Source organism: Mycteria americana, chromosome 12 (assembly GCF_035582795.1).
Source record: "Mycteria americana isolate JAX WOST 10 ecotype Jacksonville Zoo and Gardens chromosome 12, USCA_MyAme_1.0, whole genome shotgun sequence".
NCBI lineage: Eukaryota > Metazoa > Chordata > Aves > Ciconiiformes > Ciconiidae > Mycteria > Mycteria americana.
The window spans coordinates 5,074,587-5,101,910 of NC_134376.1; the positions used below are offsets into that span (position 1 = coordinate 5,074,587).

Below are 27,324 nucleotides of genomic sequence, written 5' to 3' on the forward strand. Positions count from 1 at the left end.
GAGGAGTCAGCAGCCAGCACCCCTTACCCTCTGCATCACCACAACTTAACCCTGAACCACCTACATGCATATCTTGGTGCTTGTGAGCGTGTGGGGCTGTCAGTGAGCAAAAGGAGGCTTGTTTGGGTTTTTTTTTTTTACAAGTTCACCTTCCTCCACTGCACTGCCTTGAGCTGAGGTTTGCCGCATTACCTGGGCCGTGCTGCAGCGTGAATTGCTACCCAGGAAACGTATGATGGGGATTTTGGAAAGTCGCTCATCTCTGTTGATCTCCCCGCCTCTGTTGACTGTGAAATTGAGGGTTGGGGATGTGTGGTAGGACTGTCCGGGATGGCTTCGCTCTCCAACAGCTATGCTCAGAAATCCTCGCAGGAATCAGTCTGCAGCACTGCTGTGGGTGGCTGCTGCCTTTCTCTGCCCAGGGGTAAGTTTCTTGCAGTTGACAATAAATTCTACAGGCTTAATCATGAGCCAGGAAAGTAAGAAGCTGGGTTCTCCTCTAAAGGCAGCATCACAAAAGGCTTCATCATCACCAGGCTCCTGGAGGGAGGGCAGCAGATCTGCAATTGTTCACCCAACTTAAGTGCAGAGAGACGGTTCCTTTGCAATGTGTATATACTTTTGCATGAGAAATTCCTAGAAGAGGAGTAATTATAGAAAAAGCGTGTCTCCTAACTAAAAGAAAAGGAAAGAAAAGAATAAGCACGTATGACACCACCTGGGGTACATCAATCAGAGCAGACCAGTGAAAGATAACAGGCTGGATAAACTCTTCATAGGAGCCGCCAGCTATTTATCTAAATTGCATTTCTCAGCACTGTTGAGAAACACTCCCCCTTCTTTTAAAGGACAGATGAAAGCGGGACTCCTGTGATGTCTCTTCTCCTCATCCCTCCTCACACCTCCCCACCCATCTGGGAGCTACTCTCTGCTTTGGGAGCCCAGCAGCTGCCTAGTCACCAACCCACCTAACACAAACCAGGCTCTTCCCTCAGCACCAAATTTACGGGTTTGGTGATGTTCTGGCCTCTGCTTTGGCAACCATGGGCTAATTTGGGATCCAAACACAACTGTGTGCCTTTTTAAGCCTATTCCAGTCTTGCACTGGGTTTATACTGCTTTGGGGGTAGGAGGATATGGGGAATACGCTCTCCGCATCGTTCTCTTCATCAGGTAGCAGAGCTGTGCTGCATTCATCCGTCCCTTAGACCAAGAATGTTTCACCAACTGATTTAATTACACGAAGCTTATGCAGGAGTTACAGAAGGATTATCTGGGTTTTATCATGGTTATTATAGAAAATGAGTATATTGTTACTATTACAGAGTTACAAAAAGTAAAGAGGAATCACAGGAAACTTGGCAAGAGCTCATTAGCAGTGTGGTGCAGTCTGCAGGAGCTAATTAAAAATGCCTATACCTCATAATAGCCATTTATCTCATCACAGCCTCCATTCCCTATGTCTCTTTCTCTGGATAGAGTGAGAGGGAATGATCTCTTCTCGCTGGTGAATGAGCATACAGCAATATATACCGAGTAGAGCGTAATACAAATGGTTTTATTCTGGGATATGAAGCCACCAGCTCTGTTCTTGCCTGCCTGAGCTGTGGGCTGACTGTCCTTGCCTTGCACCCAAAGCCACATTAGATGCTCAGGAATCTCCTAGAGTCACTTCAAGAAGTATCTCAGCCAACCATGCCAGGCTGGACGCGAGAAGATGGAGTCTGTAACCCCGGGGGAGATGCTGGCTGGGAGGCTTGAAAACAGTATTAAACCAGCATAATAACACAAGCATTTACATATACTGTGCTCAAAGTCTTACAAAAGTCACCGGTACCTCTGTTTCCAGCAATACGTTGGTCTGAATCGCTTACTAGGAGGGCAGGATTTTCTCAGACAACATCTGTATCTTTTCTGTAGGATTGCTCCTGCTGCATGCTTTCAAAGCAAACCAAAAAAATGACACAGCTTCCAGTTAATCTGTGTTATCTGGAAAGATGAAATCAAGGTGAAATTCAGTTTGTCAACAGGGGTGTGAATGCTGACAGGAGATGGATCGGAACAGGCGAACACGAGCCTTAGGATTGCCCGACAAGTCATTTCTCACACACACGACGCACGACGCCTGGATGCAGATGGATATTCTTGAGATGACATTTGATGAACTTGTTTTCTTTTGGAGTTTGAATCGAAGGGGTCTGTAGGAAAAGCAGAGAAATAAATCCCAAAAGCCATGGTGGTTGTGATGCCGTTTTCTGTTCTGCTCCGTGGTACTGGCCAGCCTGGAGGAGACCAGAGCCGAGAGGCAGAGCCAGCCTGCCTCACTCTCCAGGGAATGGAGGGTACTTACATTTCTTAATCCACCCCAAAATATCAGTCTCTTGGAAACAAATTCCTTGTCATGTTTAATCTTCGCACACATTTTCAGTAAAGCAGATGGAGTGGGTGCTGAATTAACGAAATCCTCGAGCCTGCTCCAGCTGAAGTCAGATGTAAAATCAACCTCAGCAGCGCTGAGATTATGCTTCTCGTGGCAGCAAGGACCAAGTCTGAAGTCCGTTGGCCTCCAATGCAACCTGGCTGATCCTCAGTCCTCCAAGACACCGCTCCTCTGTGCAAGAGCTTACAATCTCTTGGCCAACTAAAGGCTCTCCCCCTTCCCAGCCCTCTCTTTGACACCAGTTGACCATGGCTTTACTTTGTTTCTTTGACCAGATAGACTTCATGTCCATAACCTCAGGCAGAAGTCAGAACTATTTTGCCCCAAACCATGTATTTTTTTATTGTTCCATCCTAAGGAGAACCTCTGTTAGCTGTCATTATTATTATTATTATTATTATTATTATTATTATTATTATTATTATTATTATTATTATTATTGCATGTGAACACAGAGGATGAGAAGAGTAGTGCCCGTCTTAACCAGCATGTACAGCCTGGCCTCCTTGGCAACTGGGAACACTTTTTCTCAAAACCAATCAATTAAACCTCACCACTATGCCTGTTGGGCAGGCCTGTCTGACACTCAGAAAAGAAAAACCATATACTGAAAATCCTGGCACTTCCCCAGGATTGCTAGAAAAATCAGGATTTTGTTCCTGCAACTTCTGCGCGCTTTCCCCTTTTCAGCTTTCCCTGCCAAGCTTCATCCTCAGATGCATTCCTGCCTGAAACTGTGTTGTATCGGCCGGTCTCCCAGACATCCTCTGCTTTCACAGGCAGTTTCAACCGCACACAGCAGCCCCAGATGGGGAAATTGCTTTTTGCAACAGCAGCAATCAGTAAAGGTCTTGGTGGATGAAGCAACCCATGACTCACTTCCGTGGCTTTCCCAGGAGATGCTGCAGACAGAGGCGGGACATTGAACTCAACTGATATTTCCCAACACAGAAAAGAGTTGAAGAGCTCTTATATTGTTTGGGTGGCCAAACACGAGTCATTTCTAAACCTAGATCATGCTTTTCTCCCCCTGAAATCATATTATCTACTAAACCAAACCAAAACAAAAATTCCTGGTGAAATCAAGCCGGGTCATCTCTCCTGAAATGAGGACAGTTATGAGGAGCATGAACTTATCTCCCCTTTGAGTTTATCCGTCCTCGTACCTGGGACAGACTGAGAAAGAGTCTGGAGGGACTGTGTAACCCATCTGGGACGGGCTGGACTGGCTGGAGAGAGTGTATATCCCCTCAGTGCCCATCCCCTGAGAACAGCCCTGGGAACCAGACAGGGATGCAATGCTGCAAAATCTCACTTGAAAAAAACCCAACCCCAAAAGTCTGATGAGAAATCTAGATTTTCTTGTGGTAAATTACTAGAACAGAAATTAAATGAACTATGTAAATTCTTTTAGAATTAGCAGAGATCAACACAGTGGTATAAGCTGTAATACAGGCTAAGAAAGGCAACAGTGCAATCTTCAGGATTTTCCGTGTATTCAGCGCATGTAGCATGAGGCGTCTTGACATACAGGGACAGTGGAAATCAGCTGAAAGGAAGAAAGAGCACCGAGTGGCGAGAAATTAGGAGACAGAAAAGAGGGAGGGGGATTAATCAGCATTAGTGCTGCTTTCAATCAGTGGGTTCCCTATAGAAATTAAATGGCTTGACTCGTACCAAGTTACCCGTTATCAATCCATGCCTTTGCTTTCCTTTCTCCTTTCCTGGGCAGATGGCAGCCACGTCCTTGTGCTGCAGCCTTGGCTACAGCGTGAAGGGGTTAATTTGCTCTTGCTCCCCATCTCTTTAAATATAACTCATAAATTGGATTGTTTGCTTGTTTTTATTACAATAGCTGTAGCTCTTCCGGGAGAAAATACACCTCGCACCAACACAATGCAGTTTTCCAAAGTGAAGTTTAAGCCTCCTTCGGCAAATGTAATGGTCACAGGTTTTAAACCTTACGAGGAGGGCAATGAGCTATTACTGGCCACAGCATAAAAGCAAAATACGAGCCCTGACAACCCAGAGCCTGCAGCTCCAAAATATGGATGTGACATAACAAACATATATATATATATATGTAATCCTTTGTATCTCTGTCATATATACATATGTTACATACGTATGGTACTTGCATACATATAAATACGTATACATACATACATATACATATAGTTGAAGTGGCCACAAATGATATCTAAGAAAAACAAGTCTCCGTTTTTCATTACCACCTGTAATTCCACCTGGGCTCATTACTTCTTTCACTGAAGTAATGAATAAAGTAATAATTCTCCCTAAAAGCTGTGCTGTGTACTTCACTGCTGGAACACCATCCTGGTACATCAATAGAGCGCTGGGACGGGCGTTAGGAGTGGTCAGATCCAGGTATAAGAGGGGAACTTTCCTCTCTACCCCAAATTAAGAAAAAACCCAGCAGTTCCAGGAGATTCACATTTATTTTCATGCTGTAAGCCAGACCAAGCTGGAGCTGGGGTGAGGCTGCAAGCATCTGGAGGTCTTCACGAAGCCAGCGCTCAGCACGAGTTGGAAACTTGGCCTCGTGTCCCTGAATAAGCCAAAAATAGTTTGTCCATGGGGACTGACTGACCTCCGTGCTCCCTTCCTAACTCTGTGTATTTTATCTGATGGGCTTCAAGGGATTTCCTCCGATTATTGCAGATGCCTCTGGAGATACATTCAAAAGGATCCTGAATGCCTGTAAAACCTCTCCCTGTGAAGTCAGCCCACGAGAGACCCGCGGAGGAGATGTAAATCTTGGGAGGTTTTATAGCAGCTCCTCCAACATCTGTAATTCCTGTATCAGCAAACACTCTACACGTTGCTCTGGGAGTGGGATGTAGAGAAGAGAGAGTTATTTCAGAAAGCAACTACTTAATATCTACAGCTCTGCATGACAGCCAAAAAAATGTAATCCCAAATAGCTTTCCTAATTCAGACTGTATTAAAATGTATATATATAAAGTAACAGCATTTCACTCACACGGTCATTTTCCACTGGCTGGTCATGGATAAACTCTCAATCACGTCCAGACCCTGCTGTGCTACCACGAATGCTGGAATAGTTAAATATTCCTGCTGGCTCTCTTCTAGTGGTTTTCTTTCCTAAAAAGAGGGAAATGCATCCATTCTGGATGCAAAGGAGGTATTTGGGTGAAGAGCAGAGCTGCACAAGGCGTTTTACTGGGTAGTAACAGAGGCAACAGAACGCGGATGAAAAATGAGGGAGCGAGAAGAGGGTTTTGGTGCGCGTTGGTATTTTGATAGCATACCTAATTTTGGCCAGAGTAAAACCAGACTGCTTTAGTTGCAGGGAGGTGATGGGTTTATAGCCTATCCTACAAAACCGGAATGTGTTTTGTATAAAGCGTGCCATAGGAATGAGAGGAATCAATACAGAGATGCCTCTGCGTGTGCGTGTTTTATATTAAGACTTAGTTGATGACTTCTCGTCATTTGAAAGAAATGTTCAGCCTCAGTGCTTGAAATTATCCAGCTGCAGCATTTTCTACTCAATCCAATCTCCAGTTAATTTGATCCTTCATTTATCTTGAACAAAGCCTCCTAATAAAAACATTTGTATTACAAATGATACACTTGATCAATGAGATTGCTTTAGGCAAGTATTTGATAATTTGAACGCTAGCTGTAAAAAGTTCTCATTTAATCAATGTAGCTGGCCAAAATTTGGAGCAAGAGAAAGGCCCAAACCTGTACATCACTAAACAAGCCAGACTATAATTAAATATCAGGTTATTTAGATGTTCTTACCAACATTATTGTTAGAACTGGCTTGTGTAATCTATGTGATATTAGCTCTAATTATTTTTGGTAACACGATTAAATATTTAGTTCACTCAAAGTGACAAGAAAGGAATGAATCAAAATAAGAAGTTGGCTGGGCAGGGAACTATTAATTTTCTTTCAATCCTGTAATTCCTTTGGTCAAATCAATGAGATAAATACGCGGACGAAAAAAGCCAATGAACATACACACGAACAGTATCCAGGTCCCACGCAGGTCAGTAGATGATACTAAACCCTTTGCAGGGGCTGGGAAGCCGCCCTTGGGAGCATTCAGGTCTGCTGCATTTCTGAGATGGCTTTTCAAACGTATGAGGGCTTCAAGGTCACGGGCTGCTCTGCTATGGGTGGTACGTTCTCCCCCCAGGCTTGGGCCTGAAGTGGGAAACATTATCCCTTGGCAGCCAAAGTGGATTTCTGCTTTATTGCATCTGCTGCTATCCCTGGCTGCTTTGAGAAGCAATCGCGGTGCTTGGAATTTTAGCCTGTGTTTATTTTCATTAATGGTGGTATTAATCAGCACTTTCCTCTGGTCTCCACAGACCGCTCAGGGATGCTCTTGGAAAGCAAAGACAAATTCCAGGTCAGGGTTCCTGTTGTTTGCTATTATTATATGTGAAAAGTGAAATCATTCCTCTCTTTGCTCAGATTTGTGCATGAACACACTGAAAAACTTCTAGGAGCTCCAGCATCCCTCCTGCACCCTAGTCGAAGAGCTTTATTTTGACGTGGCTACCAGCAGATGTATTATGAAAAAGATTCAGAAGGTCTAAAGAGTGTTCACAGTGTACATCAGGCTATTTTATTTTGTTTCTTCACCCCTTTTAAATCAGCATTTTTAGGACTTCATTTAAAACGGAAGACCAGGAAGCAGCGCGGCGAGTACTCTCTCCTGTCACATCGTGCGCCAAGTTGTGCAACACAACAGCCTCAGATCTCCTTCAATCCATCGCTTAGTTCCCTCTAGAAACTTTTTTTCACTGGATTGTCTTTGACTGTTATTTATTTATTTGGTTAGTTGACTTCAAGGGACATTTCTCCTGGCTGGATAAAGACATTTTACAAACAAATGCATGGAAACATTTTTGATAACGCTGCAGAAACAGCCAGCGCGCTGGGTCCCCGTGGGCAGGTAGTGCTCTGTGTCATTCAGCAGCCACCGCTCTGCTCGATTAAGGAGCAGCATTTTTCACAGCCGACGCGGCTGCTACGACAGCCGGCCCCAAGCAGTGTCAAGGACCAAAGCGGGAGGAATTAAAGGGCTGCTCGAGGTTCCACAGGGCTCTAAGGACTCCCCTGGGGAGGATAAAAAAAAATTAGAAAGGGCTTTTATTGACAAGGATATGTTGCTTGTGCTTTGATACACACACAAAGGAGAGTAATTGTAAGTATGGGGAGGAAGGTTCTCCATGGCTGAAACTATCATTTATACCCTGTGGAGAGTTAAAAAACCCCTCCGCTAAGAACTTGGGTAGACACTCTACCTCTTGCAGTGTTTTACAAGCCACCCCAAAAGGCCCAAGGCCCAAAACAAGGGTTACTGAATAGGCAGAAAGGATTTATAAAGCAGCAACAGATAACGAATATTTTTCCCCCCCGGTTTCAAAGAGCTCCACGTCTCCTGCAGCACCCCAAGACACCGAGAGGGGAAAAGATGCGCAATCACCATCAGCAAAACGTGTTCTGCAAAAAGACCCACCTTTGGGTGAGTCTGCAGCTGCCAACGGAGAGGCAAACACGGCGTAGGCATCCGTTCAGCATCTGGAGAGGAGAGCATCTGCTTCGAGACACCCCGACGTTTACTTTGAGTGAGAAATCATCGCTCTAGCTGTAATACTTCACGAGCGAGACATATCAAGTGAATGGAATCCACACAAATGAGGTCGTTAGCATAACCGAATACGCTCTTCATTCCTTCAAGAATGAAAAATATGAGTAATTCCCTGGCAAGGCCCAATTACAGCCTGCCAGCACTAGCACATGGGTTATATCTATTATGAAATAATAAGATAACATTAATAAGATTCCCAGAAAGAACATTAGACAGCCAATCTCCCAACTGCATACAACCAGTCTAACTATTCAGGCTGTCTCCTGCCTGCGTAGCTCAACATTCGCCAGGTCTTTCTTGTCATCTTTAGTGGGAAAAGTTCAGGTCTACCAGCTTTTAAGCAGGAGGCTCCGAGTGGGAAACGGGGCGAGAGCTCTGGGAGTGCTGAGAAACACCAGGTAGCTGCTCTCTTTTAAGGACTTTCAGTATCAGACATAAACGTGAGAGCTACGGCAAACAATCATACTGCTCGTGAAACGTTACTGTAGATACAGAACGATGCCGGCAGCTGTATATTGGGTCGTTAACCTGAGTGCACAAGCACGGCTCAGACACGTGCCGGCGGTGCTTCCAGCTTCTCACTCTGAAAGCGGCTCAATAACCCTCTTTTAGCCCATTTCACCGCGTCCTGAGGCTCACGACCCTGCGTGCACACACAGCACGCGCAGCATCCGGGCCTGTGTCATGGGGGTATCAGTACAGGCAAGGAACTTGCCCATGGTCTTTCAGATGAACGTCACCCCCCCTTCCCGTGATACCTATGCAGGTAAGCTTAGGGGAAAAAAAAAATAGACAAAAAGACATACGTATAGTTGAACGTAACATCACAGGTTGCTCAGAAGCCTGGTAGGACAGGAGGCAGCTGTGATCTCCACCACTGTAATTTAGCAAGATGCATCTCAGACGCTGGCAAGGAGCATCCAGCTCTCCAGGACCAAGGACACGTTGATACCAGCAATCAGATCCTGCAAGTCTGGCAGGTGGCTAAATTGGTTCCGCAGCCTCACCGGCCCTTGTCAGGGAAGGGAAGATGCCAAGTCTCAGCACAGGGGGCCGTAATGAGGATTAAAAAGGCACGTGAAGGCACTTTGTAATTGTCCGGCTGGCTGTTTGCTTTGCACCTTATGCTGTCATTTGTGCTTGTGCAAAGTGGCTGTAAAATGCTCCAGGTCTGATGCAATATCACTCCGCAGACTCTTTGTACAGGTGTAAATCGCTCTGTGAGGTTCAGGGCAACGTCTAAATGCAAACTAATCTGATCATCTCTGTTGTCTTTTTTATTTTTTGTAAAATCCTCTGCAGCCAATTGAACATTTTAAGGCCCAATAAGCTGCAAAATATCAGGTATTTCATGCATAAACTTACTCCCCAGAAGCAGAATTTGCTGTGCCCCAAGGAGAGCTGGAGCTGCATCAAGATGCCGCAGCTGGGCCACCAGCACTGTGGTCCTGTGGGCTGGCCGCTGCCCACAGCCGTAAGACCAAGCAGAGGAACATTCCCATCATAAACCTCGGGGGCTGGTGCACAGTGATGGTGAGTCTGAACCCAGGAGAAGCCAAGAAAAATGAGCTAACAACATAATTTTGGAGAGAATGGGCAAAACACAACGCCTGCCCTTGCCCAGACATAGGAAAAAACAACTGCAAACCTACGGCAGCTGTAAAATGAGCCTGAACTAAAACGTATGAGCTGATATTACAGGGAATAACCCTTAAGAGGCGGAAGGCTTTGATAGACGCACTCCTACAGGTACCGCCAATCCCTGGCAGCTGCAAGGCTTCAATAATGAATGCCAGACTGCTGGCCAGCTGCGAGGGGAATAAACATCTATTTGCCTTCAGTGGAAGTAGCATCAGTTTGACATATGACATTCAAATGATATGAACTTTAAAAGAGTGGTTAAATGACTGCTGTTTGACTTGAAACCTTGAATCCACTGAAGCAGCATCGCAGCCGTTTACCTTAGCTCTGTGGGGGACTGAATCGCTGGCCTTAAAAATGAAAGATCAAAGTGTTTCTGCAAATTCGGTCCTCGGTATATTGTGTGTCCAGCCGATAGCGTATGTGTGCCCGAGTGACTAGAGGGGTAAAGACGGCTCCTGCCGTTAAGGCGATGTTGTCGTGTCCTTTGACACGGCAGATGACTGCTGCCAGCACACACGGGACTGAGGAGCCGCAGAGGTGTCTCTGTGCGACAGGCAGGTGGGGAGACGGTGGGGGGGCAAACTCTGGGGCCGTGGGATGGAATGGGGTGAGAAACAGGGGGTCTCTCCACCTGGTCCCGTCCCGCGGTCCGGCACCCCTTCTCCTGACATCCTCTACCTCCTCCACGTTGGTGGGCTCCTCTTTGAGGCTCTTCTGCATTTTGCCTTGCAGGACGCCAGCCCAGCCTGCGCCGTGTCCATCACCAGCTCGTTTTTGAGTTGTCCAAGAAAGGAGCGCTTCAAAGAATTTACCTCTCTATTTTAGGAGACCTTGTTATGCACTTGTTACATTAGCCTGTCAGCCTAATACCAGCAGTCATAACACTTTTCTAACCTAGCTGCTGAAGTGCTTTTTGCTTGCAATCCTCACACTGAAACAAGAGCTCAGGACCAAAGCTGCTGCAGGAAAAAAATCACTGCTTCCTGACCTTTGGGCAGGCTCTGTGGGCTGATTATTCCATCGATTTTAACCGAATCGAGCATTCAATAAGGGTGTCTGGAGGCCTGTCTCTCTTCAGCAGCGGGTCCAAGTACAGCACCAGCAGCAATAACACGGACAACCTCTATGCAAGCCTGGGTCAAGGTCAGGAAAGCTCCAAGTGTCTTGCAAATTGTGGCAGACGTGACCACTGTACCCCGGACCGGCCTGGGGACCTCCCGCTCGCCAGCTCGCGCAGTGGTGGGAGAGGACTGAGAGGCAGCGAAGCGCTGGAGCACGTTAAGCCTGGCAGCGATACCACTTCAGTGAATGAGCACCACGTTAAGTGCAAGGGGGTGCTCTCGCTTGAAACCAGCCTAAACAATTGAAGCCCGAGGGAACGGGGCCAGGTTTGAATGGTGCAACTCGATGGTGGACTATCCGTACAGAAGGAGCTGTTGCTAAGCTGAAGCTATGTTTGCATTCGGAAAAGGTGCTGTGCTATAGGAGGGGGATATGTAGAGCAAAGGAGTTGATGCCGAGGGCCCTATATTCATCCTATATGTTTTTTAGGGGGAATAGAGGACTTGCTTCAAGCTGTCAGCAGCTGGAGCATGTTAGATGAGCTCCTGAAGCACTTCTGCTTTAGTGTCATCCAAAAGGAAACCCGTTTGCTCACTCTGTGACCTTGCTGTGATTTGAATCAAAGCATGGCATAAGGTGGATGCACGCCAAAGCTCACCATTGCCTAGCTGTAAATAATCTTTTTAAAAATTTTACGTGCAGGTAAACTGAGGCACGCAGCTGTTGAAGAGCACAGCTCTCTTTCCCTCTAGCTACGGGGGAGTGCTGCATGCTCATTACCTCTGGAAATCAGACCAGAACGGGTTCACACAGAACAACCCCCAAATAGCTGCTCAGTCTGGAATAAAGCCAAGAAACAGTGTCCTGCGTGCTATGCCTGCTGGAAAATTCGCTGTATCCGAGTGATTCCCCACTGCAAGGTCCTCCCCGGCCACTCCACAAAGCCAAAATCTGACGGCAAACCTCCCTCTAAGACAAGTGGGAATCAGCAAAGGTGTGCACTTTCTGCTCTTAAGCACGACTGAATTCAGTGAAATGAAGATGAGATTTGGCATGCCTCAGCATCGTTTTGTCCTTGCCGGAATCCTGCGCAGGTGCCGGGAGAGAAAGCAGTGCTGCGCGTTCGCCGGTCGGACTCGCCGGGGGTACGTCGGCGCTGCCGGTCGCAGCAGCCTGCTCGCCCGCTTCGTCGGTGCTAGGTGCCAGCAGATGAAGATGCCTTCGAACAGAGATGAGAGAGGCTGAAATCCTTTGACACCTGCAAGCGAACTGTATATTACCAAAATGTTAAACAGCTTGTGAGAGAGATTATCCTGAAGGATGTTTTCCGTAGCGTTGACATTTGTATGTGAGTGATTAATTCCAACACAGGCGTGGAGCGAGGAGGTAAAACCCTTCCCTCGCTGCCACCGGGCAAGCTGTGGCCTTCGCTCCAGCGAGGGTATTAATTCATCCCTGACCTGTGACACTGTGTGAGACTTCATCACCCTCATCTTCTCGGTCACCTCTCAAGGCAGAGACCTGAGGATTTTCCATGCCCCTTTTTGCGAACCGCTGTGACGGTGCAGGCACTTTTCGGCTGTTTGCTCTCCAGGGCTCTGACTGCTTCTATATTTTGTCGTTCTCCCCCGAGATGTGCCATCACAGTCAAACACAGTGCCATGGCTTTGAAAAAGGGGACAGTAGCAGCTGAAAACAAAGACGAATTGTCACTTTTGTACATTGGTGGCAGAAGGGAGCTGCATTGCTGCAGGTTATGAAGGCAGAAGGGGAAGCCGTGGCTGCCCGAGCTGCTGGGAATTTTCTAACCCTCTCACCCAGCTCATCAGTGACCCTCTAGAGCCTTGCTCTTCCCCTGACACTTCCAGGCAAGGGTGTCTTTCACTGGGGAATTTAATCTGCTGCAGAAAGGTTATTATGTCTCTTTTGGGGTTTTCTACTCAATTCCTCAAAAATATAGAAAGAAAATATATTAAAAAATATAATAATATATATACTCTATCTAGCTAAGAATATAAAAGAAATATAAAACCTGCTGTCTAGTGACTAAAGTTCCTCAGCCCAATTTTGCAGTGGAAAACACCTCACACCATCAATGGCTCTGCTCAGCCATTTATTTTGGACTGGGATATCTTAAAGGCCACATCTCCAGAAGCAGTTCTTACTCCTGACGATACACATGGGGTAATGCCTTGGATTCGTTCCAGATATAATGAGTTTTCATCCTCCAGGAATGCAAGCAGCATCATACATGGTAGTGACGGGGTTGTACATATATGTGCACATGCAAGGATTTCACCCAGCGCTGAAACTTGGCAGCTTGGAAGCAGAAGACATCCTCCTGTGGAAGGGTACACTGAAGCAAGTGCCTGAGGTGTTTAGGAGAGAGCATGGAGAGCACTTTGAACCCTGCATGAGGTCAGCTGGTTGCAGCATGGAGCAGATGCTGGAATCAGACCCCTCTGCTTTCATAGAAAGGCCAATGTTGGGTGAGACTAGCAAGACCGCACCCTCAGTAATTTGTGGTGCTACAAGGTGACAGGGGAAGAATGAACTGCAAAAGAGGACTTCTATCTCCACTCTGGGGCACTGATTTTTGAGGAGCCTTTGAAAATCCCACCCAAGAAGTGAGGAAGCCCAGCTGGGAGACATGATGAGACCACATCATTGCCTGGCCAATGGCTTATGAGACCTACAGATGGATTCACTTGTGTATAGAGGGAAGAACAGACTCAGAGACTGGCATCAGCTGGTTACAGAGGAGGTAAGTGAGCTTCTTTATTGCAGTTAGCCCTCCAGTAGCAGTTTCTGGAGGAATGATATGAAATGTGAGCGTACAGGTCTTCTAGAATCTACAGAAATGACAAAGTCTAGCAAGACTTTCCAGCTCTCAATAGCCAAAGGCGACACCTTTCTTCCAGACTAGGGTTCTCCGGGATATCTGAAGGCTCTCAGTGCTGCACTCTGCATCATTATTAGTTCAGTTAAGTTGTTCTTACAAGGGCCTAATATAAATCAGAGACTAAAAGGTGTCATGATAGCAGTATAGATGGTGCCTGTGTTGACAATCCCTTCTATGGGAGATGGCTGCACGCCTGCGGTAAAATAAGCAAACAATCAGGAAACACAGGCGGGCCACTTCTCTCCCACTCTGCAAATCTCCAGTCATTAGGGGCAACTGCTTGTCTCTGGGCTCCTCCGGTTAACTCATCTGCAATCTGAATCACACAAAAGCCATCTAAAATCATAAGAAAATCTAAATAAATCAGCATCAGAAAATTTGCCGCAGGCGTTCATTCCTGCAAGGACGTGACCACTTTAACACTTGTCAGGGTCATAGCACACAGCTGAGGAAATGGCCCTGGACAACTCTGCACTCCTAGGAGAATAAAACCAGAATCATACAGAGTCACCCAGCAGGCAGCAGGAACGGGAGCAATGGTAGCATTACTTAACTATGTGTAATTTGCTCTCCCTATCTTGATTTAAATTACACTGCCAGAAGAGACTGACAGTGTCTGGAATCAAATTGCTTAGAAAAGTGCCTCTTCAGAGGGAGAGAAAAAAATGCCCAAATAACTTGAGTGCAAATGGTCTTGCAAAATGCCTATTGTGATGGGGACAGTGGGATCTGGGGCTTGGGTTCATTAGGATAATGCTCATGCAATTATGCTGGGCCAAACCCCTAGTGCCCTGTTGTGAAATGGGGGGGGTTGCACCACTGACGTTTCTCTAGCGCACATGTCAATCTGGGTCTCCTCTCAAGAGTTAGAGGAGGCACCATCAAACAAGAATCTCTGATCTGTTCCTGCCTCCTTCACTTCTCCAGATCACTATGGGCTCTGGGTTCCATCTTCAGGACGATGGGCTGCGTTGGTTGCATGAAAACCTTCGTGTCCAGAACCAGCGGGATCTTGAGCAGGAGGAAAAAAAAATCAAAATAACCATGTAAGCTGGGGAAACGGACAGTCATGACACCAAGAGGACCCCTACAGCCCACATACATCTCAGCCACCCGTTGTTTCCAATGCATTTCCTAACTTTCAGGTGTACTTATAGCAGGACTATCACTGTGGCTCATGCAAAACAGCTACGAGCTGGGGTTTAATAGGTCTCAGCTCCTGAATAAACTGGTTAGTGAATTCTGGCTTTCACATGGCAGGGTAGGAAGAGCTCGGTGCACTGATCAACAGGCTGCACGTGGAGGGGAAAGCAGCCAAAATCCATCCGGGGGGCTGCAGCTAAGGAGGGGCACGCAGTGCCATTTTGTTTAATGCTGAATTGTGTCAGTGCTGAGGGGAGCTAGATCATAACGGGAGCTGGAGGAGCGATCAGCTCTCCGGGAAGAACGAAACTAAGATTTCTGCTCAGATTGAGTACCAAAGAAAAAGCATCCTCACACAGAAAAGCGACGGGCTCCCATGGGGTTGGCTGGAAATCTCAATAAAAAGAACAGTTAAAGCGGGTGTTGAAGGGAGTCGTCTTGCAGGGGAGGGAAGAGTGTTTTACCAAGTCTCCTCCATCAATTCAATGTTGCTCATATCCCCGCTCTCCTTCTCCCCATCAGGACAAGGGGGATACACACCCAGCCTGACAAGCTACATTAAAATCCCCATATCCCAGTAAGCTTTGTTTCAGGAAATTTAAGTAATGTGGCTCGGAGCCCAATGTGCCATCAGTGGAGGAGTGAGAGGAGGCTGCAGCTTCCACATACATATTCCAAAGGGATGTTCCAGCATGATTTTTTTCCCTCCCGCTCTGATCTGATGTACATGACATCTTCTGTAGAAAAAAGGGCTGAAAGAGCCCCATAAACCTATGGGCACCAATAATACAATACATATTTAACTTGTCTCCTTTTAATTAAAGGCAGTTATAAAAAGAATCAATTTTATGGATTGCAGAGGACTAGAAAAATGTCATTAGACTTGGGGGAGGGTGGATAGGTCACTGCATTGTTAATGGACTATTACAGTCTTTCACCTCCAGGTTACTAGTTGAGTTGCAATCTGAATCTGCAGAGATTCCAGCCAAGCACCCGTGCCAAGTAATAATTTAATAAGGATTTTTCTGTTTCTTACAACAAATGTCCTTTGAATACACTTGCTGGCCCCTCTACTCTGATTTCCCAAGCTTGCCTCGTGAAGGAAAGGTATTAATGGCACAGCCTTTTGCGGCAGTCAGTGCAGAAAGCCGGGTCGGGGCTGGAAACTAACACCAAACGTAGTGCTACCTGCCTCTGAGTCACAGGGAGTTGCCATGTTTTCAGGAGGGCTTGCTTGACATATAATTTCCAACAGCCATCGCATTTAGGTTACGTCAAACAGCCCCGTCTTGCAGGGCCTGTCCCATCAGTACCGCACGCATCCTTCACTGGGATCCCGGGCAAAACAAAAACCTGGTGGGCTCCTCCATAGCCTCAAAGGGGGAGAGGGTGGCCAATTCAGATTTAGCTCAGATTGTGCTTGCTTGAAAGTTGTTACCCTTCAGAGACTGCTTGGTGGCCCATAAGAGATGAATTTTGGTTTCTTGGGATCTCTCACGGGGAATAGCCGTGTTTGCGTTGCAAAGCGGAGCTTTGGAGTGGGCTGGGGGATATTCCCGTTCTGCTCTCTGGAGCAGGGTCTTCCTAAGCTGGGTCAAGGCAGACCGGCAGCGCACCATGGGGGAGCGAGCACCCCACAGCTTCGGTACACCCAAAGAGAGGCAGAGGACTTCAGGGATTTCAGCCTGACGTATTCTACCAACGTTAAATTTGCTTCTGTAGAGGCTTAAAAAAATGTATCAGTAACTTGTGGTGAACCATTTAAATTAACTGAGAAGATTTAAATACAGTTGTTCCCATATGCCTCTCTAATCCACAGTGAAATCTTCCTCCCTGATCTCTGTGTGAAGTAGTAAAACCCAAGTCGTCAGGCAAGGTTCAGTGGACTCCGAACTCCTCGGGGAAGAGAGGTATTTAACGTGCATGTGAGACAGGACCCTGTTTGTCCTGAGATGTAGGCAAAAGAGAGCGTGCAGGACCATCTCAGTGGGACTAAAGGGCAGATGATGAAACACATCATCCCATATCCTCACCGGAGTCTCTTTGCAGGTTCTGAATGAGAAGTTTTGCAACAGGACGACCAGAGCCATTTTCATGACGAGGAGAGCAAACCTCATTCCTATGCAGTTCCTGGGGCCAGCCCCAAAGGGCAGGAAGGTGTAGGGGTCAAGAGACTCTTTGCTCTCTTTACTGAACCTGATTTCAACAAGAACAACAAAAGTTAGAAAGAGCTACTGTTCCAGTAGGTGCCAGCTTTCAGATCTGAAGTGATGAGGGGTCTGGGAAGGCAAAAGCTTTTTGTGTTTCTGTGCGTATTAGAAGAACCCAGCTAAGCCCCTTATTTCTGTCTCAAGAGATACCTTATGCCTCTGCTTTTTTCCTGCTGCTTGGAGTTGGCTGTGCATCTCCAGGTGCATCAGGTGAACAGGGAATACCTGAAATATGCTAATGGATTCCATAACTACTCTTTTCTCAGAACTCCCTCTCAGCTCAAAAACTGAACCCAGATTTCAAACCCTAAACCACACAGGTCTACAGCTTCATGTCTTCCCTTTAGATCAAAGGACCGAGCAAACACAAAGACATTCTCCCCCTGCGTGACTAAAGGGAGGGTTGCTTTTGAGACACGCCAGCCGTTCCTCTCCTCATCATGAAAAACAGGGAAGAACAATCAGCTTCACAGAGAAATTTGCCACTGAGCATTTTCAGTAATACTTCTTAGTGATCTGTTAGTTTTCATGTCAGAAAGCTTTTCATTCCCGGTGCATGAGGTCCAGGTACAAACCTCAGCCGTGCTAAGTCAGCAGTGAAGTATCTCGCTACTGAGACACCAGCACATCCCTCTGATGAACTCCCAGCAAGGCAAGCGATCCCTAAAGAGCTCCTGTCCAGCTACCCATGCCCAGTTTGTCAACTGGAGTTAGGATGCAGCTACTGGAGCAACTGGTGTAACATGCCCATTGCCAGAGTACTCCCATTTGGGTGGTTCCTTCCGCATTCAACACAAGGTGACCATAGGGGTCCGTAGGTGATTTCAGCAGCACCCATCTCCCTCCCTAACTTCTGCCTGATACTGCTGCCACGTTTTGCCCCAAAGGTCACCACATCCCCACACCGGGGTTAGCTTCCAGGGGCATTTCAGCTCCTGGTGCAAGGGCACAGATCTGGTCCTGCTCTCTCTGGGCCAGCCCTCAATGTCTTCGTGGCCACCTGAAGACTAGCAGGCCCAGGGTCTCCCAGGTCTGCCTTGGGCTATTGCCTCATTTTGCAGGGTCTGACAGAGACTCCTAAGCAAGGACTGTTCCATAACTTGAGTTGAAGAATTAAGTTTTATTTCCTACCCATCTTTGCCCTTCCACTGCTGATTTGTACGGCATTGTGCCAGTCACCCAATGGCTCTTGTTTTAATATCTGGCCATAAACCCCTCAGTGTTACAGCTGCTGGGAGCTGCTCTCACTGTCGCTCCCTTCAATGCAGTTAATTAAATTCCATGCACAGTTTATGGATGTAGATCATAAAACTCCCCTCACGGTAATGCTGGGACTAGATGTCAGACAATGATAAATGCCTAATTTAAATGTTATAATCATGCATTCCCCACTTTTGCTGCCATTTCCACTCCCAGGGCTGAAGTTGAGTGTGCGGCTATTCCCCCCGCCTGGCCCTCACCTCTCAGGCCTGAACTCCTCTGGCTCCGGCCAGTACCCTGGGTCACGATGCAGCACATAGGCTGGGATCATGACCACCATACCCTTTGGAATAGTCACACCGTTGAGCTCCACCGTCTTCTTGCAGACCCTCTCAATCCGGCCCCCGGGGGGGTAGAGCCGGAGGGATTCGTTCACCACCATATCGAGGTACTCCATCTGCATGATGGCATTGTATGTGGGAGTAGCCTGGGGAGAGGAATCAGGATGGCTATGAACACGGGACTTCAACCCCCACCCCAACACCCCCGCAACACTTCCCCTTCAGGCATCAGAGACCAGAGGAGGGGAAATCTCAGTGCGAGCACCTCCTCCACTCTGGTTTTTTTTCCAGCTTGGCTTTTGTCTCAGAGTCTACAAGGCAGGGTCTAGGTGGAAACAACCCCAGCATCTCCCCACCCTCCTTTACCTTGTTGGGCAGGTTTGCGTCGATCTCATCCTGAAGTCGCTGCTGCACGTCAGGATGGGTGGCCAGGTTATACGATACGTAGCTGAGGGTGTTGCTGGTGGTCTCACAACCAGCAAAGACAAAGATAAGAGCCTGGGCCAGAATCTCCTCATCGCTTAATGCTGAAAAGAGGCATAAAAGCACATGTAAGAGGTTGAAAGCTACAGTGATTAACCCTTGGGAATTCAGGATCCCACTTGTCAACCTAGGTAACGTATTCATAACTACTTAACAGCTGGCAAAGGAAACATCCAGCTGACATCGACTGGCAACCGCTGGTACCACAAAGGGGTGGCTCTGGCACTGTTGTGCAGCCAGAAAACTGCTGTCAAGATCAGCAGCGCTACGTTGCTGCTTTTAAGAGCAGAATCTAGGTAAGTGCAGCCTGAGCCTGATTTAGAAAGTCTCTGTTGTCTTCTGGAACCATGTTCCTGGGCCAAAAAAAATAGGGGCACATGCCAGGAAAAGTTAGAGATGAAGAGGTGTCCAGCAGCTCGTCCAAGCCATGAGGTGAGCCTTGCGCTGCTGAGGGATTAGTAGCCCTGAGCTTAGTGTGGCAGCGGTAATAAGGACAATACAGGATTTAACGCTGGTACTGCAGTAGCGTCCAAGCGCTGCCAGGATGCAGCCTGCAGTGCAGGGTGCCATACAAATACCCTGTCCTGGCACCTCAAAGGTTTACAAGCACCCTGCCTTGATTGAGGTTGGTGGACTGGGACTATGCCTTGGCTGAGCCATTATTTTCTAAATCTACCAGTTTACCTAGGATAAGGAACAGAGATGAGCTCACAGATGAGCAAGGTACGTGCAGCATATGTGCTTTGTGTACTTTATGAAGTACAGCCAACGTCACTGGCCTTCAGAGAAGATAAAATAAGAAATGGGAGTAAGGAGATATTAACTCTGTTTGCTCTTTGTTGCACAAACAGACCTCAGGATTTATCCCAGGAAATGGGATATAATAAAATATGGCTGATATGTGATAAGCATCATTATGGCCCCACTACTGAGACCTTGAATCTCCCGTAGGGTTAATGACTAAAATCCTCTCCTACGTCCTTCCTTTAACCGCACGAGGAACTACCATGCTCTCTGCTGAGAGGAGGACAGATCTCAAGACATACATTTGCACGAGTCAGTCTCAGCAGACTTGGAGCTGTCACGTGAGCTCTGCGAGTCAACCATGAGTTGCAGGAAATCAACCCGGTCCTGGGGAGAAACAGAGGCAGTCAGAGAAGACGTGGGTGGGGAGGAGGCAAACCTTGCCCAGCACAAGCTCCTTGCTGAGACACCTGCTCCATTTGCAGCCCCACCAGCAGGCTCAAGGCTTCAGTGCACGTTGAGGTTCAGACTGGAGACCCTGTATGAATACAGATACTTTCTCCACGTGGAAGCTCAGGTGGGGCATGCTTCTGGCCCTCCCCAGGTTTGATGAGCTGGGAGCTGTTATGGAGAGTAGGTGGTACACCACAGCTTCTGAAGATGCCACCAGGTTCCTCCTGCACTCAGAAGGACAGCACAGTGAAGAGAAGAGGCCACCTGGGCTGGACTCACCATGCTGCTGCCCTTTTCCCGTTCCTTCTTCATTTTTATGAAGACACCCTTGAAGAAGTCCATGACATTTGATGGTAACAGAGTCACTTTCATCTTTTCCAGCACTGGGATAACAAAGGGGAACAACACTAAAAGGAGAGAAAAGAACCACATATTTTAGCTCAAAGGGGCCCAAGAAACTCAAACCTGACACAAAGCATAGAAAGGAGAGGGGTAAATCTGGACCCTGACCAAAAAATTGCTTTTTGTTACCTTCAGCTCTCTTTTTACCTAACCATAGCTGGCATGCAATAGCATTTGAGAATCTCCTCCATATGTCACTATATGGACACGATGTCACACTCAGTGCAGCTCTCTGTGACAGAGAAGCTCTCCGTCGCATCTCTGCGAACAGCGTCTCTGCTTGTAGGAGGCTGCTGCACAGACCCACATGGGCTGTACAAATCTTGACTGGGGTTTCCCTGGGGAAATATTTCTACAGACCTGCTGGAGTGAATCTAATCCTGCAAAGTGCTAAGCATCTCCCACGTGGAAAAGAGGACTCAGAGCTATTGAGGGAGCTACCAGGAAATGCAGGTGGTCACCACCTCTGGCATTGATTCAGGGCTGTACGAGATGAGGTGTGTCATACCTAAGAATACGAACACGGGGTTTAGGAAATTGAATTTGAGAAATTTCTTCATGTTGGTGACAAAGGGGTCACTGGGGTTGCTCATGGAGTCAATATTCACGCTGAAAGAAGTGCTGGTCACCACATCCATGCTGTAGGCTCCAAAAATGCTAGGTAGAGAAGAAGAGAGAGTGAATGCGATGAACCCAACCAGAGTAGTGAAGAAGAGCTCATCTAGGAACAATCCTTGATAGGGAATCCCTTGAGAGGGAATCTCTTTTAATCGACTCAGTGCAGAGTCCTAACATAGTAGGTCCTGTCCTGATTTTCGCAGTAGCCGGCATTATATTTTCCCAAGTTTCCCCAGTTGCATTCATCCCCCAGTTTTTCTCAGTGTCAAAAACCTAGCCTGTAGTTGGAAAGCACTGAACTGCAGTCCGGGGTAACAAAGGCTGTCTTCTGATTTCCATCTGTAAAAGAGATTGTAAAAATTACATCCAAAAATACGACATCTTGTGGGGCTTCTGGAACGGGCCCTACTCCTTCCTCAAAATACATCCCCGGTAAAATGAAACGGGGAACAGAGCACAGCTACCCCATTTGAGCAGAGCAGAGCACAGCAAGCCCACTGCTGAGGAACATGTCATGCCCATGACCACTATGGAGTTTGCCTCCATAGCTGACAAGGGATTTGTGCTGCAGCATGGAAAAGGCTCTCCAAAATGACCCCTTCCCCACGCTAAATACAAACTCTTTCCTGTCAGCCCCACACAGTTACTTACTCCTTCATGGTCACAAACTCATCATTGGCCACTTTCTTCTCAATATTTCTCACTAATTTTTCACCATAGTGATTAATGATAGGGAACATCTGAAATGCAAACCAAAGCAGAAGGCGCTGTCGACTCTTTCACCTCCACGAAACAAGGCTGGGCAATTCCACACCGCCATCTGCAACTTGCCAAGCCTTTGCCTTGTGGAGGAAGGGCAGGCATGGGGAAGGTATCATTTCCAGGCCTCAGACATTGCTTTCTCTCATCTTACTAACCAGTCCACAGACCTTATCTGACTATGACTGAGCAAGGTTCTTCTCCCAAAATCCACACGCAGCTCCCGTTCCATCTAAGCCTCCACTCCAGCTGGGAGTGAACATGGCTCCCGAGCGCATGGAAAATGGGCACCCATGGTCTGAATGATGTGCTTAGCAAGAGGAAAATACAGGCCGTGGGGCCAACAGCCTCAGCTTGCAAGACCTTGTGTGCCATTTCATCCCCCATACCCTTCTTCTGACTCCCTCCCCATGACGGTAGACAGCCACCATGTTGCTGAACTGCACCCAACAACGCAGGTGCTAATGAATGTGGTCTTGACAAATGGGGTGACTTCCCCATTTGAGGGGAAAGTTTGTACTCCGAAACGGCCCAGTCCTCCTCCAGCTATTAATGCAAAGTACCAGTGGCCTCTGCTTTACCTCCTTCAGCTTCCCACTGGTGAAGGTTGGAGACAGCACAGTGCGAATTCTTTTCCACTTCTCATCTTCAGCCAATTTGAGGGCTGACTCCAGGATCCCGTTCAGACCAAAGTTCTGCCCAGGGAGAATTTTACAGCCAAAGGGACATGGTTACACATGGAGATGGGTGAAGGTTTCCAGCCCCCTTCCACATGACAGCAATGCAAAAAAAACCCCAAACCACCATGGAGTGTTGACTTGGCCCCTGAAGTCATATCAGCTCTACCTCAACCAGCAAACAACAGAAATGGAAACAAAAGTATAAGAGTCAAAAATGACATCAGTCCTAGGGTACATCCAGGCTGATGATCCAATGTCCCAGCCACAGTGGCCTCTACACCTCCCTAGCAGAGTTTCGTTGTTGGTACCATCAATAAACTGGGGCACAACAGAGAGCAACTACTTGCTGAAGGGCTCAGAGAAAGAGAACAGAAACCAAGAAGAAACTCTTTCTTGCTTGCTTCATGCACTCTGTTACTGGAGAGAAAGCACAGGACTAGATACCTACCCGGTGATTGGTAAAAATGCTATAGCACTCTTTCACCAGGATGGTTTTGATGAGGATGGGGTCCAAAATGGCCAGCACAGGCTGCCTGCCATCAAAAATCCTAAGCCAAGAGAAAGCCACAGTCAGTCCATCGCTCAGGGTCAGCTGGAGCAAAAGCAGCCTGCTTTGCCCGTGGCCAGAGCCACGCACACTGACTGCTGGAGCCCAGAGGGTTTGGGCCAGCTGAGTCCCCTCTGACAAAACAGCCGAAGGGATGAGGCTGAAACTGTTTTATTATGCAGTAAAAAAGGAGAAAGGGAAAGAAAGTGCCAAACACAGACAGCATGTGCATTTCTAGCAATCGTCTGTGTATTAAAGAGTTGCCAAAGCAGCGTGGGTTTAGATAAAAGGCAGCTTTTGCCACGACATTGATCCTCTGCACTTGGGCTGTCTGAGCTCTGTTTCCGCAACTGGTAGCTGAAGTCAATAAATCCACACCGAATAGCCTACCTGTGGGGTAAAGAGATTTCTCTGCATGGCCTATAAGGCAATGAGAGGGGAAAAACTTGTCTGTCTCCTCCATTTTCCAATCAACAGAGACAGAAAAACTTAAAAGCCATGGTGTGGGCTAAAGGGCAGGGAGCCTTGGGCCACAACCGAGGGAAGCTGCCGTCTTCAAGAGGCTTGAGAACATTTAATCTTTCAAAAAAATGTGTTAGGTTTCATGAAGCCTCCTAGGATTTTTTTTGCGCAACAATTTTGCTTCAGTTTGAGAGGTTCCTAAGAGAAGCATGATAAGAGGCCCCTGCACAAAACCAGCTCTGTGCAGGGAGCGCAGAGGCAGGTTGAAAGGTAGCTCGTGCCCTGGCTCTGGGAGAAGCAGGGAGCAAGATGAAAAACACTGCGGCAGCCTGCAGCTTGCTTTCTGCTCAAGACAGAAGAGCGGCTTCAAAGGCATGAGGCTCAGTTTGACACCAAGCAGTGGAGTTTTCTGGGCAGGCTGCGTGGCTGGGAAATGACTGGTGCCTTCCCCCACTGATGCATCTGGAGCTAAGAGATAAAGGTACGGCTGTGCTGATTTGGCGGGTGTTGGAGGATGGAGGGGGCTCCCTGGGCTCTCCGTGGTGCAAGCTTCCCCCGCCCTGAGGTCACCAACACTGCCGTTTAGTTTTTAACGCTCCCAAAGGGAAAAAGAAAAAAAGGTTCTTTTCAAAGCTTATGCAAACAAATGACCCCCCCAAACTGGCCACCATCATCCCGGCCCTGCACCGTACTGAAATCCCAGCAGGAGAGAAGCCTTGGAGAGATGGCTGGAGACTTTCCCAGTGGTGAACCTGGATTTTCCCAAGCTGTCACTGCTGGAATTACAGTGCTGAGGCATGGTGGCAACGTACCTTTTTCCATTCTACTTTGGGGCCGTGGAGCACCCCAAACAGGCAATTTTGTTCTGCAGAAAGAAACTCACCCCCAGATTTTGCCATACTTTTCAAAGCACATCTGATCAAAATTCAGGATTCCCTGCAAAAGAAGAAAGGAGAAATTAACAGTTTGCCAGCGAAGAGTGATCAAAGCAGGTCACAGCTCGCAGTGCGGCGTGTCCCCCAGACCCGTCATAAGTGGCAGAGGTTGGGGGGTGCATGGAAGCTCTCAAGAGTCACATAGACACTTGGGGGGCATTTGCACTAGAGGGAAAAAAGGGAGCAGAGAGAAAAAAAAAAAGAAGTACTTCGAACTTCCACTAGCCAACCTGAGCTAAAAACGTAATGAAGACAAGGTGCGACAGGGTACCCAGCTTTAGCGTGAGCAGCGTTAGCAGGCAGAACTAGATCCCAGGTTGTCCCTTCATCTTCAGCTCAACAAGTTAGGGCTGCTACTGCCTTATCCTCATGAGATCTTTCACTGCAGTTACTCAACTGGAGTGACGATGGCTTTTTTGTTTTGCTTTGTTTCCGTTAAGGTTTTAGCTGATGTTACACGTAAGGATGAAACTTATGGGACACATAACATTCACCAGGCATCAACTAAACCATTGGTAAGAAACCACATGCATGCTGTAAGCCCAGCAAACACAAGCTAAACCACCTCTTTCATTGAAGCTGAAGTTAATACATTTTGTCCTGCATTTGCAATCAGTTTCCTGGGACCACCTACTACCTAGTTATTTGGTAAGGTTTGGTAATTTGAGTTTTATTTGAGAATAATTTTTGTTAATATTTGAGTTTTATTTAGAAATTTGCTTGGCTTAGTTTCAGGATGGCCCAACAGCAAGTGGTTGGATGGGGCATTGCTGGGGCTACTTCAGCCTCTTCATGGGGATGACACAAAGCGCAAAGAAACAAGCAGTTCTCAGAAATCAGCAGTCTTAGACATGTCTCCAATATTTCTTTTCTTTGTTTCCAACAGAACTTCAGCAGGTAGTTTTCCCAGGGAGCAGGTAGAAGTCCAGGGAGAAATTAATAACTTAAATTACAAAGCAGTTGAAAAACACAGCACACCTCATTCAGGTCAACTAGACCCTAAAAGTAATTTTGTGTTCTCTGTGTGTCCAAAGAGCTTCCTACCTGAAAGCATCATTTCCATCCGACTGACTCAAGGGCAGAGGAAAGAGATGCCCAAAGGATGGGAAAAACAGCACCAGCTGCGAGAACCTAAGGCAGCTACAGAGCAGCAGCTGCCGGTACTCACGTGCCGGTACTCCAGGAAAGTTCCCAAAAATGGCAGAGGCCGTGGCCCGGGAATGCCCAGCTTCTTGAAGGCCTGGAAAGGCCATATCCCATAGCTGCCAAGCAAAGAGCATGGGAAACGCATTTAGGTAATGAAAAGAGAAGGTTCTTCATCCTGGGCACAGTGAACAGCTCAAATAGCTGGTTCCTGCCACCCAGAGAAAGCTAAAATTATGGACCAGCAGCAGCAGCAGACCTGCTGAGGATACTCTCTTCCTGCAATAAATGCAGGATCACTCGGGGGACAAGATAATTCAGGGCACATTTTGATACAAGACAAGGGCTGAAAGGAGCTGCAGCCCAGCCTAGGCAAACAGTGTACGTACCTGGGCACCTCAGGGGCCTCGTTTAGTTCTCCAGATCAGAGATCTGTGACTCGGGTGACTGAAGAGAGGCCTCTGAGGGAACAAGTTCTCAAGCTGAGACCTGCCCTTGTGTTTGTCTTTGCAAAGACCTACTGCGATGCTCAGGTGGTAGAGCCGCAGCAGCACAGCAGCCGAGCAGGGCCATAAATTATAACAGCAAAATGAAGTTTTTGCCTGTATAGCTCGCTACAGCTCCCCTGAGTGACATAAGCAAAAGGGCAATTTTGCCAACATAACTATTTAAACGGGGGCTTCTGCTGGCACAAGCACATGGGCAGACATAGACATCACCCGCTGCCCGGCTCCCAGCTCGCAGAGCCCAGCCCAGCCGGGAACACCCTGTCCCCTTTGCAGCCAACCAGAGCTTGCTGCGGTTAAAAACACGGGAGTTATTTCTCCTTTTGGATCTGCTGAGAAAAGCAAAATAATCAAGAAGTTCCTTTTTATTTCCCTCCCAGCCCAGCCCAGCTTCCTCCTTCCCTTCCAGCTGGCACGGGGAGGGCACAGGGGAGCCCCGCAGCACCCCTTTATCACCCCTCGGCTCCGCCTTGAAGGTAGCACAGGAAGGCCGGGGATGAGTTTTTAACACTAATTCAGGTACTTGGGCACTTCATACCGAGGGCGATGGCCCCAGCCCCTCCCCAGCTGCAGGCACCGGGTTCTCCTCCTCCCCGGTCACCCTGAGGGACCAGGCTCTACTTACAGGACCAGGAGGCTAAGGAAAGCGATGAGGAGCAGCCAAGTGACAAATGAAAAGTTTGGCAGGAGATCCATTGTGTCTCCCAGCCTGCCCTGAGAGCACCCATCTCCTTCGAAGCTGCAGCCTTTGTTTATGAATTTTTTTTCCCCTGGTCTTTAGCTGCAGCCAGGCTCACATGACAGCTAAGGGGGAGTCGTCTTGTTTGCTTGGTTGCTCAAACTTTAACCCTTGGGCAGGTTTCTCCTTGGATTGGGATGTCAATAAGATGCCCAGCCCCACACATCTTGAGATTTGAAACTGCTGAAAGGACAGCTTTTGCAAGTCTTATGAGGAGCGGCTGAGGGAGCTGGGATTGTTCAGCCTGGAGAAAAG

The 27,324-nt window shown here is 47.6% G+C and overlaps 1 protein-coding gene and 1 long non-coding RNA gene across 2 annotated transcripts; both read right to left on the reverse strand.

The window, feature by feature from the left end:
• Positions 1-1,248: 1,248 nt before the first annotated feature.
• On the reverse strand, positions 1,249-6,078 carry LOC142416143 (uncharacterized). Its single transcript, XR_012777640.1, has 3 exons — positions 5,445-6,078; positions 2,351-2,480; positions 1,249-2,198 (listed from the first exon to the last, which is right to left on the reverse strand). It is a non-coding gene; the product is annotated as an uncharacterized LOC142416143 (long non-coding RNA).
• A 7,493-nt stretch (positions 6,079-13,571) lies between these two features.
• Positions 13,572-27,026, reverse strand: LOC142415902 (cytochrome P450 3A12-like). Its single transcript, XM_075514810.1, has 13 exons — positions 26,956-27,026; positions 25,850-25,943; positions 24,630-24,682; positions 23,186-23,285; positions 22,639-22,752; positions 21,950-22,038; positions 21,189-21,337; positions 20,558-20,685; positions 20,128-20,212; positions 18,965-19,125; positions 18,518-18,744; positions 16,881-17,043; positions 13,572-14,715 (listed from the first exon to the last, which is right to left on the reverse strand). The coding sequence occupies exons 1-13, from the start codon at positions 27,024-27,026 to the stop codon at positions 14,620-14,622; spliced, it is 1,530 nt and encodes a 509-aa protein (XP_075370925.1). The 3' UTR covers positions 13,572-14,619.
• Between the last annotated feature and the right edge of the window lie 298 nt (positions 27,027-27,324).